This window comes from Phascolarctos cinereus, unplaced genomic scaffold (genome assembly GCF_003287225.1).
Source record: "Phascolarctos cinereus isolate Bilbo 61053 unplaced genomic scaffold, phaCin_HiC Scaffold_4;HRSCAF=312, whole genome shotgun sequence".
Lineage (NCBI taxonomy): Eukaryota > Metazoa > Chordata > Mammalia > Diprotodontia > Phascolarctidae > Phascolarctos > Phascolarctos cinereus.
Genome location: NW_027555847.1, coordinates 14,186,901 through 14,201,654, shown reverse-complemented (window position 1 = coordinate 14,201,654; position 14,754 = coordinate 14,186,901). Strand labels below are relative to the sequence as shown.

Genomic DNA, 14,754 nt, shown 5'->3' with positions numbered 1-14,754 from the left:
TTCAGCACATAAGAGTATGCTGCACTTGTAAACTTTTTGTTTTTTTATTTAAGGGGAAAATAAAAAGCATATATGATCCCATGGGTGTAAAAAATACAGAATCTGCAGCAAATAAAAATTCTTTGGATCCAACACCAAAGCATGAGTGTCACGTGTCAAAGAATGCGAATAGAATTACTTCACTGTTGGCTTACAGGGCCTTTGAGCTTACTCAGGTATGTGCCTAGATTGTTTGCCTGATTATCTACCACAAGATGTTAACTGGCTACAGATGGTTAAAGCTGGTTATGATGGTAGAGATCATTTAGTTCTACCCTCTGATTTTTACAGATGAAGAAACTGAGACCCAGAAAAGTGGCTTCTCAGTGATCTCACAAGAAATATTAGTGGCAGAGTTCAGTCTTAGAGGTGTTCTGACTCCAAGTCTTAGGCTCTTTGTGTTGTGTTATGATTTCTGCTTTATCCTTTATCCCATATTGAATCAGTTTATTGAATTGTATTCCTGTTTATTTGTAATTAGCATGTTAAACTTTCTGCTTCCACTGCCGCCACCTTGGTCCAGGCCAATACAATGTTATGTGTGGTCTGTTGCTTCCCCACTTTCAATGTGTCTACTGTTAGATTAGTTTTCCAGCTTACCACCTTTATCATGTCAGTTCTCTGCTTAAAAACCTTCAATATCTTCCCATTACCTATGGGATAAAATTCTAAACATTAAGCATTTCATTCAAGGGCCTCCATGATCTGGTCTCTTTTCCCTAATTCAGTCAAGCTAGTATAGTTTATGAATAATACATTCTTCCTCTTCCTGCTGCCATTGGAACTTTTTTTCCTATTCCATTGTTGAAGGCCCGGTTCATTTGACTTCCATGAAACCTCCCTCCTTTCACTCAGTGATCTTTTTCTTGATATGTCTCTTAACTTTTAAAGAATCACTTGTATGTGATTAATTATATATTGTTATGTAATTTAACGTTTCATGAGATGGATTGACTTGCCTTCCTAACTAAATCATGAGCTCCTTGAGGTAGAGATCATTTGTCTGTTTTATGTCTTACAAAGAAACCGTGCTAGTGATTGAATTCATAGGAAAATTCACAAACTTATGCGGAAATTGTGGCAGTTTGAGAGTAATTCAGGTCCTTGACTGACATGTGCATCCACAACTATATATGATCACTACAGACTGTTTAAAAAGGTTACATAAGCAAAGTGTGAAAACTGAGATTTGTTTTTGCTCTTACGTGAAGTGTGGCCATAAAGGAAGGGCTTAAAAAAACCCAACAAACTATGTATTTGAGAACTGAAAATAGTTCAGTCAGTGTTGTTCCATTCATAGTAGTGACTTGGGAGATTGTTTATACAGGCATGCCTCCAAGATATTGTAGGTACGGTTGCAGACCACTGAATTAAAGTGAATATCACAATAAAGCGAGTCACATGATTTGTTTTGGTTTCCTGGTGCATATAAAAGTTATGTTTACATTACACTGTAGTGTTACTAAGTGTGCAATAGTATCATGTCTAAAAAAACTGTGCACACCTTAATTAAGACATACTTTATTGGTAAAAAATGCTAGCCTTCATTTGAGCCTTCAGCAAGTTGGAATCTTTTTGCTGGTGGAGGGCCTTGCCTCGATGTTGATGGTTGCTTCACTGGTCAGGATAGTGGTTATTGAAGGTTGGGGTGGCTGTGGCAGTTTCTGAAAAGAAGATAACAATGAAGTTTGCCACGTGGATTGACTCTTTCACTTGAACACTTTCAGGCCATTGTAGGGTTAGTAATTGGCCTATTTTCAATATTGCTGTCTCAGGGAATGGGGGGCCCAAAGAGAAGGAGAGAGATGAGGGAATTGGCTGGTCACTGGAGCAATCAGAATACCCACAGTATTTATCAGTTGAGTTCACTGTCTTAATGTGGGCCTGGTTTGTGGCACCTTAAAACAATCACAATAGTAACATCAAAGATCACTGATCACAGATCACCATAACAGATATAATAATGATGAAAAAAGTTTGAAATATTGCGAAAATTACCCAAATATGACACAGGCACGATGTGAGCACAGGCTGTTGAAAAAATGGCACAGATAGACTTGCTCAATGCAGGGTTGCCACAAACATTTGTAAAAAACACAGTATCTTCGAAGTGCAATGAAGTGAGGTATACCTGTACGTACTTGTTCTCCTTGCATACATTCTTGGGACTCTCTGGTTAGAGTTGCCTTGATATTCTTTGATTAGCCTTGGTGGTGGAAAACCTTCATCTTTTGGACTTGACTTGAAAAACGTTGAGTCTTTTTGTAGCCAAATGTGATGAATAAGGTGGATCGTCACGAGGTGTGACTACATAAAGAAGGATGCTGAGTTTCTTATGTGGCTCATAAACTGGTTTTGAAGGCAATTTCAGAAGAGCAGTTCCAAGAATGTTTGAATAATGGCAGCATCATTTAATATGTGCAGTCTTCCAAGGTTGTCCCTGGTACTTTAAAGCAGACAGCAGTCATTTTGGAGGTTTAAGTGCTAGTGCTTGTACTCCTGTCCCTCCTACCATTTCCCCATTTCCCTGCCTTGGTGTTTAGGGAATCCTAAACACCTATGAATAAGTAAATGGAGATAGTAGAAACAGGGTATGGTCTTATGTCTCACACTAACCCTAATTTGGACCGTACTGTTCTTTTTTCCTTACCTCATGAGATTTCAGGAATGATCATACCTTGACAGGTTGCCTTTTCTCAAGCAAAATTAGAAATCCACCTACAAAAATATAGAGGAATCTATTAGTTATACAGCTGTATATAGCAAAGCCTGAATAGTCAACCTTCTTGTTGTACCCCATTTCAGAAATGTAGAGTGCCACTGATGGGGTGATAGGACCTGGACCCCAAAAGGAAAAGACTATGTCTCTGGAAGCAACCTAGTGTATCAGTGGGCCCCTGTGAGAAACTTTTTCCTTCTTGTAGGCACATACAGACTTGGCCCTGTAAATCCTCAGATAAAAGCTATAAGTGCTGGCATAGGGGTACTTGCCCAAGGACCTTGTCTTTAAGCACCTGCTGTCTAAGGATCATGCCTCTGGCAATCCTTTGTGTGGACAGAACTGTCTTGTTCCTTCTCTCCCAATATCTGGTGTCAGCAGGGATAGCTCTGTTGACTCTCTGAATTTCTCTATACATTCCAGGAGTCCAGACCACTGGCACCTGTGCCAAGGCACCTGGATTTCCTGCATATTCCTTTGAAGACTGACCACTACTTTATCCTATGCCAGACCACCTAATTAGCATATTTGGCATTCTTTCCACTGTCTCTTTTTCCTTTTTTTTTTAGGCAGTTGGGGTTAAGTGACTTGCCCTGGGTCACACAGCTAGTTAAGTGTCAAGTGTTTGGTCTGAGGCCGGATTTGAACTCAGGTCCTCCTGACTTCAGGGCCGGTGCTCTATCCACTGTGCCACCTAGATGCCCCCACTGTCTCTTTTTCCATATAAGCTTTTGTGTTACCCCTGTTAGTTTTTAAGTTCCTTAAAGAACTTAGCCCGCTTTAGAACATCTCAATAAAACTTTGCCACTTGACTGGAAGACTGTTTAAAGTGCCACGAATTCATTCCAGGTGACACTGCCCTGTACCCTGACATTTTAGGGGTCCCAGCACCCCTAAACCATGTCACCACCAATACCAAGGGAAAAGGTACTTCTGGCATACTTTTTTAGGACTCATGAATATAAATAAACAATGGTTTATAAATTTATAAATTATTTATAAAGAAGTAATGGTTAGTTATGTTACTATTTATTGAGTATTAAACTTGGAGCCAGAAGACTGGGGTTTGAATCTTGCCTGAGAAACTTGTTTTTTTGTTGGACCATGGGAGTGACTTAATCTCTCAAGTCTGTTTTCTCATCCATAAGATGGAGATGTAATATTTCCCCTCCCTATCTCACCTATTCCTTTGGTGGGGAAAATACTTCAAAAATCTTAAAATGCTTATAAATTTAAAGTAGTAGTGGTAGTATCAGTATCACTATCATCCTTGGGGTATGTTACAGGTCGAGCAGACTTTTGTAAAATTATCTTTAGACCCTTTTATGAAATTCAAATTTAAGCCACTGACATTTAAAAATAACTGCCCCCTAATTATTAGGGACTCCAGAGCAAATTACAAAAAAAATTATCTGGCATTTATTTTTCTCCCTTCCCATACTTTGGTCATGTCCAAAAATATGTCTCATTCTATTTAGTCTGTCAACTCTCTTTAAGGAGATTGCTAACATTTTTTATCATGGGGTCCTCTGGAATCATTGTTGGTCATTGTGTTGATAGAGTTGTTAAGTATTACCAGATTGTTGATTGTTAACAGTGTTGTTGCTGTATGTGTATTGTTCTTCTGGTTCTGCATAAGTTCATACAAATCTTCCCAGGTTTCTCTGAAATCATGTCTTCATTTCTTGCCTTCATATACCACGGTTTGTTCAGGTCTTCCCCAGTTGATGAGCACCTCCTTAGTTTCTAGTTCTTTGCCACAGGAAAAAAAGGATGCGCTATAAGTATTTTCATGGGTAAAGGACCTTTTTTTGTTGTTTGATCTGTTTGTGGTTTAGGCTTATAGGAAAGCTAGGTCACAGATGGTAGGCACAGTTGAGTAATTTTGAGGTTTCAAATTGCTTTCCAGAATGGCTGTACCAATTCACATTTTCCCTAGCAATCCAGAAATATGCCTGTTTTTTCCATGGCCTCTCCAGTATTTGCTGTTTGCCTCTTTTTATAACCTTTGCCAGTCTGATGGGTAGGAGATAAGATTTCAGAGTTGCTTTAATTTGTGTTTCTTAAATTATTAGTAATTTGAAGCATCTTTTCACACAGCTATAGATTGTTTTGGTTTCTTTACCTGAGGACTGCCTATTAATATTTTCTGACGATTTGCCGATTTCGGAATTGCTTTTGTTATATGTTTTAGTCACTTCCTTATCTATTTTAGCAATGAGACCTTTAACAGAGAAACTTAGCTGCAAAGATTTTTTTTTCTCCATTGAATTAGGTAATATTAGCTGCATTGGCTTTGCTGTATATAGTGTTTGTATACAAACACTTTTTTATGTGATCAGATTTGTCCATTTCATCTTCTGTGATCTTGTCCATGTTTGCTTTTGACCTCTTCCCCATTCATAGACATGAGAGGTAATTTCTTCCATCTTCCTCTGATTTGCTTGTGATGTGACCTTTTATATCCAGGCAGCACAAACACCCTCTCAGTGTATGTTTGTTTAAAAGTGGGCATGATAGTGAATTTGATATATAAGTTTATTCTACTAATGAATTATTTTTAAATCAAGCTAATGTTACATTTTTTCATTTTTAGTATTACTTTTATGAGTATGGCTTTGATCAGCTAAGGGGAAGACCAAGACATGTGTGTCCATATGCTGTTGTATCTTTTGCTTATAAAGATGATGTACCAGCTCCAAAGTTTTTAACTGCGTCGAGGTAAGAGAAGATTTCTGCGATGGTAGCTCTGAACTTTTACGTATAGCACTCAGCATACTGTCTTATGCACCTGCTAGATTCTCAATAAGTATTTGTTATATAAGAAATGAGTACTTTATCTCTAAGCATGGTAGAGTCATTTCTTGTTTTTCTTTTTTTCTTGGTTGTCCCTTGAATTTATCTAGATGATTTGAGCACTCATGGTATTTGAGTGCTATGTTACATTTCCTGTCTTTATTATTTACATGTCTCTATTCATTTATAAAATAAATTTTATATGCATGTTTTTACGTCACCAAAATTTCTACAGTGTACCTCCTGTTCCCTCCTTCTGGAGATAAACTGGAAATTGAAGGGACTATAGAAATGGCAAAAGTATGAGCCAGTCCTTTGAAAAGATTAACAAAATTGACTAACCTTTAGTCAACTTACTTAAAAAGAAGAGGACACAAAAAATCAAATCAGTAAAATAGCTTGGGAGCAGTAAGAGCTCAACCAAATCAGAAGAAATTTTAAAAATGATCAGAAACAACCATGCTCAGTTCTATACTAACAATTGAAATAGAGGAATATGTATAGAATATATAATATTCAAACCAGTAGTACATTTTGAATTGATTGAGAGATGTTGAATAATCTATTCTCAGACAAAGAAAAAGAACTAACTAAAGGAACTAACAATGGAAAATCTTCTGGTACTGATCATATTCTAAGAACACAGGGAAAATTTTTTCTTTTTACCGCAGGGGTAATTTGAAGATAGATTCTAGAAGCTACTTGTTCATATTCTGCTTTGTTGAGCATTTATCATGTGCCTTACCTTATGCTAGATTTTTGCTTGTTAAATCTTCTCAACCGGACTATAAGCTCCTTGAGGTCAGGGACGTTGTAATTAGTCAGTTGAAGCCTTGAATATCCAGCACCCAGCAGTTTGGCATGCTAAATCATGGTAAACCCAGAAATATTGAAAAAATTGATAGACTTTACATGCCTGCCACGTAACCCAGTGCCCAGCGTACTTAATAATGCTTATTGATTGATTGAAGATCTGAAGATGTAAAATAACTTTTATGCATGAAGTCTAGAAAGAACAACATTATTGGTCTTAACAGTTCTGTTGAAACTGGTTATGAGGGGCTATCCCTAACTATTACCAGTCATGACTCATTTGAGAAATGGCACAAAAGACACAAGCAGTGACATGTGTGACCAGAAAGAGAGGTATGGGGAAAGTCCTTGATGTAGTGAAAGTGAGAGATAAGACCTCAAAAGTTCACTGCTCTCACCTGTGAAAACACACCTCCACTATGGCTGGATCCTTTTGAGAGGAGTATGTGGAAAGGAATTGAACCAGATTAATGGGTTTTGAGCTGTACTGTACTAGAGGAGGAAATAACATGGAAATTAGATTATGAATCCGTGGAAGTATCAGTAAGTATAAACATGCCTCTTCATTCTCACGATCTGAGAAATACCAGTCTAAAAATCTAAGAGGCTGCAGTATTTCTTCTTGAGAAAAAGACATTTACTTTACAAATGAGAACATTAATCATCTTTTTAGAGTAAATAATGCAAATGATAAGAGTATTGTGGATGAGACAGTGCTGCCTGGGGGGTTCAAATGGTTACTTAAAAAAATAATAGTTTTTTGAATACTGCTGGGAATTGAAAGGACACTGATAAAACTACGTTCTTTTATGATGACATTGAAGGCAAAAGAAACATTTGATCTTGTTATCTAATTATCATGGCCATTTAGCCTGTCCAGATTGAGTTTTTGATTTATTTCTTGAGAAGTAAAGCCAAGAAAGCAGCTGATAGAAGTCTGCCTCCAACAGGTTTTTTCCCCAGCTCGACGTCACAGTTCTCTTTACTTACTCCTTTCTGTGGCCAAACTGCATCACAAGTCCAGTTTTCCTAAGCAGGAATGTAAGGCACAAATAAATTTTGTACTTTCCTGCTGAAAGGTCTCTCCCTGATATTCCTATCTGTCATAATGTTACTTATCTTCAAATGCCACTTCCGTGAAGCCCTTCCTTGTTTTTCTCAAGACCCAGGAATGATCTTACTTGGAATTGGCCATCAAGTACTGTAATTGTTGTCTGTATTGACCATATTCTATCGAATATACTTTGTTGGATACATACCATGTTCCTCCTGCTTTCTTGGGAACACCTTAATGATCCAGAGGCCTGGTCTTATATAGGTTTTGTGTTCAGTCCAGTTCACCTTTTTTCAGTTCCTTGCCTCACACTTAGGAGGGGGCTTGGCATATGGCTGGCTCTCACTCAAAAAGAGCAGAGGCTGAGGGGATGCTACAAAAATGGTGGGCCTGGCAAATAAAAACATAAGCATTCATAGTATTGCTTTGTAAATAACAGGGATTGGTGGGGGGAGTGTCCAGAAATGTCCGGTTTGCTGTAAAAAAAACTGAGGCAGAGCTCTGAGCCAATAACCCTTTATTAAAGGGACTGGGCTTTCTTCAATCAATGGGACCTCAGATCTTCCTCATGATCTGAAATGCTCCCTTCCTCCAGGGTCTTAATTTTACACTGCTTGATACCCAGATAACGCAGAGCAAAATAAAGAATTTCATTGGTTGACCAACCTCTGTCTTGACTCTACAGAGGGGCTGATGGTCATAGGACCGGCAAGGCAAGGGGTTGGGTCTTCTCTGCATAGTGAGTGGTCATAGGATAGGTGTCTCTTTATGTTGGGTAATAGAGGGTATTCCCCACTTCATGTTGAGGCACAACAAAAATAGTTGGGGAGACTGTCCATATCGTTAGGACATGCCATCCATTCTGGACTTGGTCACTTCCATATCAGTGTGTCATCTCTGCCGTGATGGGTTTGGGCACTTACTGATCAAGAAGAAAAGGTGGAGGCTCTTATGTTTAAGCGAGTGAACTCATACCTGGTAGTTTGAAGTTTTGGGGCGTGATATGAGAAAGACGGTCTAACTCTTGAATTCTCCAAGATATGTAAAATATGTGCTAATGTTTATGAATAGACTGGCTAAACGTATATTGAAAGACAACTAGCAAATAATCCCTAGCCCTGTGGAATCACACTAAACTGAATAGTACTGATTGGAGTTAAAATAGGGGTCTACAAAGCATTGAACACCTTCCTTTTTTTTCCCTTTTTAGGTCTAACAGCTTTAATGTAGAGAGGAGCACAGGTAAGACTGTCTCAACACTTATCCCTTATTTTGGTAATTTAATTGAAGGAATAATTTTGTATAGCGCTGTTAATGCTTTAAATGGACTTTTATGATGGATGAGAGGCTGCAAAGCATTAATCAACCGTGTATCATATTCTTGGATTATTGAAATGTATTTGATCACTGGATCACGTAAAAGCGGCAGCCTTTGCAGTGCAGTTTAAAGTGGGCAAATCTCATCTGAACTCTCATTCTAAAAGTTGGCTGATGTGAATGTATGAGTACATTTTCCTTTGTCTCTAAGCATATGTTGTGCCGGTAACTCAAAGCAAGAGTCGACAGTGTTTAGCTGACATTGTCCTAGGATAAGACAACTTGGTCAGGATCAAACTTCAGTTTTTGTACGTTATTATGGAGTAGCTTCTCAGCTGTCCTTGTAGAGAACAGGCCCACACTTCCTTTGTGTCTCCCCTTTCTGAATTTAGGATCTCTCTGCTTTGTTGGATGTAATAAACTGCAGATGAGGCTTTTCGTTTTCTAGCACTGGATTCCCCCTCATTTCCAGATTCTGAGATTGTAACAGCAAATCTCTTGTTATTTATTTTAGGTACATTTCTGCTGTTCTTTCCTTCAGGTTGAATCTCATCCTTAAACGATTCTGCCTTGCTTATTTGTAAAACTTTGTTTTGATAATGTAATTCTCTTTGTTAAATTATTCTTTATGGAGTCAGCATTACACAGTAGAAAGATTACTGACCTTATGGACAAGAATTATATAGGCTATAAGCTTCTTGAGGTCAGGAGCTGTTTTTTTTTCCCCCTATCCCAAGTGCCTGTAGGCACTTAATAAATCTTGTTGATTGAATGTTGGGTTTAAATTCTCTCTCTGACATTAGCTTAGAATTAGCAAATCACTTGACCGTTGGGCTTTCCTTTGGTTAACTGGAGTAAAATTGCGCTTTCTATTTCAAAGTATTGGAAAAAGAATTTCAGGTGATTCGGGAGATCATTATTTTGATTCCTATGCGCCATTTCCATGAATTTAAAGTTTTTCAAGAAACCCAGCTGCAATAGTTATGGGAGAGAAAATGCACTATGAGACAGAACTCAAATTCCCCCAACCTTTGCATTAATAAATCAGTTGTAATTACTGTAGCAGTTGGTAGGATTTGATTTTGTTTTAAAAGAAAGTGCCACATAAAATGTAAGTAATCTTCTTTGCCTCTTTAAATAATTTTTAATGTATTCCCTACTTTTATATTTGCCTACAGTTTGAATAAAAGTTTTATGATTGAAGGATATTTGGAACATTTGATGCAAGTTAAAAACTTGGGAGCTTAATAAATACTTTATCAAAATAATTTTAATATAGCAGTTTATTAGTAAATTCCCAAAATTAGATTGAATAAGAGATATGTTAGATTATGGATAAATTATCTTAGCCTGAGTAACTTCAACCGAACTATTTTTCTAAAAGTTATTGTTTTTGGGGCAGCTAGGTGGCGCAGTGGATAGAGCACTGGCCCTGAAGTGAGGAGGACCTGAGGTCAAATCTGCCCTCAGACCACATAACTTGACACTTATTAAATGTGTGACCTTGGGCAAGTCACTTAACTCTAATTGCCTAAAAAAATAAACAAACAAAAAGTTATGTTTTTAATTTGCAAATTGCTCTTCATTTTTATGGAGTATAATAACAATATTGTATGAAAAGTTGTATTATGATCAAGAGTTCTAGCATTTCATGAAAATTATCTCTTTTTTGAATAATATAATTTTGGTCATCCTAATAGGATCATCTAAATTAGGAAAATCCTGCAATTCATTAAATGTTATCGAAGACTTCTGATTTGTTAAGACTGTGCATTTATAGTGAACTAAAATGATAGGAAAAATTTGGAAAATCTCCTGTGTTATAAATTTTAAGTGACAGTAAACCGAGTCTTTCAAGATGCCCCCTTTCGGCCCTCCACAAACCAAGAAAATGATTTGGTTTTGACAGTTGACTTGGAGATAGGCTGATAGATCACCTGTCTTGCCTGGGAACCCTTGCTCTGTCTCTTTTAAGAGTGAGGGAATTTGGTAATTTATAATAGAAATCTTGCTCTACTCCTCAGTATTTTCTCACTGGAGGTAAAGTGGCTGTTACACTGACTTCAAGGCCACCAATCAGTAAACATTTATTAGTGCCTCCATTGTGTACTAAGCACTGTGGATAAAAATAAAGAAACAACAATCCTTGCTTCTAATAAGAGAGAACATAACATTCATATCTGTCAATAAATACAGAGTCCTGGTGGGATGGAGGAGGAGGAGGGGGTTTGAGGTGGCTTCTGAGTGGCCAGTATTGACTAAACAGTCTGTGATGCACGCAGAGGCCAGGAGGATGGGCAGTAATGTGTCATCTGAAAGACTGGGTCTGTATTCTTTTCCCTGTTGTAGAACCTCATTCACTGTGTTGTAGAAATACTCAGGTCCGTTGAGAGGTATATTGCTACCTGTGGGAACTCCCAACACACAGATCTAGGAGGCAAAACCTAAGTTGTTGTTACGCTTAACCACAGACCCAGAATCCTTCATAAATCTGGGCTGTATGAGAGGCATCTGTAGAGAGACAAAGGAATAGCTTTTAGTTTGACATCTGGCTAAGGAGAGGCAGGATTTAACACTTCTCACAAAGCTTGGCCTTACAGAGATAAGCTGAAGAGAATTAGATTTCAAAGCTTGGCTTGTGAGAGTTTACTATTGAACTAGTTGAGAGGAGGAACATTTACATGCCAGAAGATAATCACAGAGTCTAACGTGATTGTGGGCTTATCAATAAACAAAGAGAGGGTCTGTCTAGAATTTTAGAGCTCCTAGACAGTCATTCTGTTTACCCCCTCTGGTTCCTTATCTTGTATAAAAAATAAATGAGTGACTGAGAGTCTCAGCTAGTTTTCATGCACCATAAGAAATGACCTTCTGAGCAAAAGTGGCAGCTCTGGATCCCAAATAGTAATGAATAGGAATAAAAAATTCTTATGACCATTCTTTTAGGATCTTGTATGAAAACATCTTATTTACTAATTTTTGGTCATTTTTTTTGTCTGAAATAAGGGTGGGTGGAAAAGATGCTATGCCACTAGTGGATACCAGGACCACATTTACCCTCCCTAAAAGGACACATGGGTTGGTAGTAGCTCTAGTAGTTTGTTTAGCTCCTCTAAATTTTAGGTGCATTAATATTAGTTTAATTGCGATAGCTAGGTGGCGCAGTGAATAGACTGCTGGGCCTGCTGTTTGGGAAGACTCATCTTCCTGAGTTCAGATCTGGCCTGAGATTCTTACTGGCTGGGCGACTGTGGGCAAGTCACTTAAACCTGTTTGCCTCAGTCGCCTCATCTGTAAATTGATCTGGAGAAGGAAATGGCCGACCACTCCAGTATCTTTGCCAGGAAATTCTCAAATGTGGTCGTGAAGAATCAGACATGACTGAAACAACTAAGTAACAACTAACTGCAGTAGAGTTTGGGTTAAGTGTAAAAGTTGTTTCTTGAATATTTTAACTATAAATTTTTGCCCTTTATTAAGAAGAAAAATATTTAAAGAGAACTATCAGTATTTTGGGGGAAGAGGAGGGGATACCCTTTTGTTATGATTATACCTGACTTGAATTAGATTGGTGTAAGATTTCCTAGTATCTGAATGGAGACCACTACTAGACTTGTGATTTCATTGTTATGGGGAACTTTTCCTGAGATGAGCAACCCCTATGCCACCTTGGCATCTTGTAGCCAAGTGTCTTCGGTGATGTAGCCAGGATGGATCCAGGGCGGGAGCAGTACCTTGGTCTTCCTGCCTTGGACACCCATTCTTTAGCCTTATCGTAAACTGCCTCAAACTTTCTAGGTCATGAGAAACTTTGAAGGTTACATTATGCCATTAATTAGTAAGACTCTCACAGAGTTTAGATTCAGTTTGTGAAAACTCATTTAAATAGCATACGAGGTTTTCTTACTTGTAGTTTTGTTTCTGGGTTGCTTTTACTGTATTTTCCTGTGGTTCAAATGGATCACTCCTTAATGTTTTTTGTTAGATAAAGCAGATTATACGTTATGGAGAGGAGAGCTTTTAAACAAAGGAAAACTTCTGTGCTGTGCCTCCATGAAGTCGGCCACCCTTCCTTTCCTTCCCTTCAAACTGTGAGTATTGTGTGAAGTTGCAAGAAGAAAATGATTAGAGGCCATTATTAAACTTTGTTTTCTCATTGATATTTAATAAATAATAGTTCATTAAACTTTCCCACTTTGTTTTTCCATTGTAATTTAAAATTAAATGGGAAATTCTTCTGTTAGAGAAAGGAAATTGATTTAGTTGTATTAAAAGCATGAACTATTTTTGCAAGAAGACTTTCTTAGCTCTCCCTTACCTAGTGTGCTTCCTCTGATAGTCCATCCCATGGACACTACATATCTCATAATACAAAAGGTGAAACAGTCCCTGCTCTCAAGAATCTTCTATTATGTCAGGGGATACAACATGTACATGAATAATTATATACAAAATAAAGACAGGGTAATGGCAGGGGGGCATTAGCCATGGGAAACTTTGAGAAACAGCTTACAATAGAAAGTGGCACTTGACTTAAGCTTTGATGGGAGGGAGGGAGGTATATTAAGGGCACAGAGGCAGGAGAGGGAGTTTCATGTATAAAGTACTGTGAAGAGGCTGATTCTTGACATAGAGTGAACAATAACAGCGAACGTTTATGTGATGCTTTAAGGTCTGCAGAGTGCTGTACAAATATGATCTCAGTTGATCTTTACAGCAGCCCTGGGAGGGAGGTGCTGTTATTGCCTTCACCATTTTATACATGAGGAAACTGAGGCAGACAGAGGTCAAATGACTTGCCCAGAGTCACCCTCCTGGGAAGTGTCTGAGGCTGTAATTGAGCTGAGGTTTTCTCTCTGACTCCCAGGTCAGGTGCTCTGTGTGCTGTGTCCCCTCAGTGCCATGGACGAGGGTGGTGACCCTGATGAGTAGTGTGAAGGAGCGGGGCTTGAGCGAGACTGTGGGTGTAGAAATGGCAGGACTTGGCAGTGAAATAGTTATGGGTGAAGAGAGAGCAGTCAAAGATGACCCTGAGGCTGTGTGCTTGGGTGATTGGGAGAAAAGGAGAGAGATGTTTGGAGAAGAGAGAGTGGAGAAAGAGTATAAATTTAGGTGTGGACAATTGGCATTTTGAGATGCCCACAGGGCATTCAGTTTACCTTGTCCAGTTGAGAGTTGGTACTGTGGGCCTAGAGCTTGAGGCCTTCCCACTAACTGGCTAAGTAGATGTGGGAATCATCTGTATCAAAATGATAATTAAACCCATGGAAGCTGAGGAGATCACCAAGTGACAAAGTGGAGAGAAAAGAGGACAGAGCCCAAGGATGGAGCTGTGATGGGTTATGTTACTAAGCCGCCAAAAACTTCTTTCCAGAGTATTAAACTGGCAGGGGTGATGGCTGTGCTACTGTTCTCAGTGTTAGAATGATTGTGGAGAGTAGAAAATGGCCTTAGGAGGAAGAAAACTATTTTTGTTTTCAAAACAGGAAGAAAATGGAGCCATTAAGCCATAGCTCCACAAACATGATTTTGATTCCTGTCAGAATTGTAGATCACATTATGAAAGGATGGTTAGGTAATGTCTTGTAGTTGTGATTGCACATATCTTCATAAAAACAGGTTTTCCTAGACTAATCTCTTTCCTTTTTTGACAGTTACTAGGTTGGTAGAACAACATAAAGATAGTTTACCGAAGCATTTCACAGTGTTGTGTTGTTCTTGTGGAAGAAAGGCAGAGCTGTGGGCTAGAGGATGGGACGGCCCAGGCTCCAAATGTGAAAATCAGCATCGATGGACTGTTGAGAACCCACTGGTTGACTCACTTAAAGTCATACAGGGAGTAAGTGGCTAAGCTAGGACTGGGACTTGGGGCTCTCAGTTTTCATTCTCTTCTATGCATAGTAACTTGGGTAAATGCACCGGTGTCACACTTCTCAGATATTCAGATAACAGAGTGGATAGGAAAACAAAAATCTTATCAGGCTAGAGCATTGGGCCAGATCTAAGAAGATGATTT

The 14,754-nt window shown here is 38.5% G+C and overlaps 1 protein-coding gene across 5 annotated transcripts in view; it reads left to right on the top strand.

Moving 5' to 3' along the window:
- The window catches only part of TASOR (transcription activation suppressor), an 84,806-nt gene that overhangs the window by 22,005 nt on the left and 48,047 nt on the right, over positions 1-14,754 (top strand). For all 5 annotated transcript variants that reach the window (XM_020970578.2, XM_020970576.2, XM_020970575.2 and 2 more), the window contains 4 exons: positions 54-215; positions 5,355-5,479; positions 8,632-8,663; positions 12,724-12,829. In XM_020970578.2, coding sequence (XP_020826237.2) covers positions 54-215; positions 5,355-5,479; positions 8,632-8,663; positions 12,724-12,829 — 425 coding nt within the window. The remainder of the gene's footprint in view (positions 1-53; positions 216-5,354; positions 5,480-8,631; positions 8,664-12,723; positions 12,830-14,754) is intronic.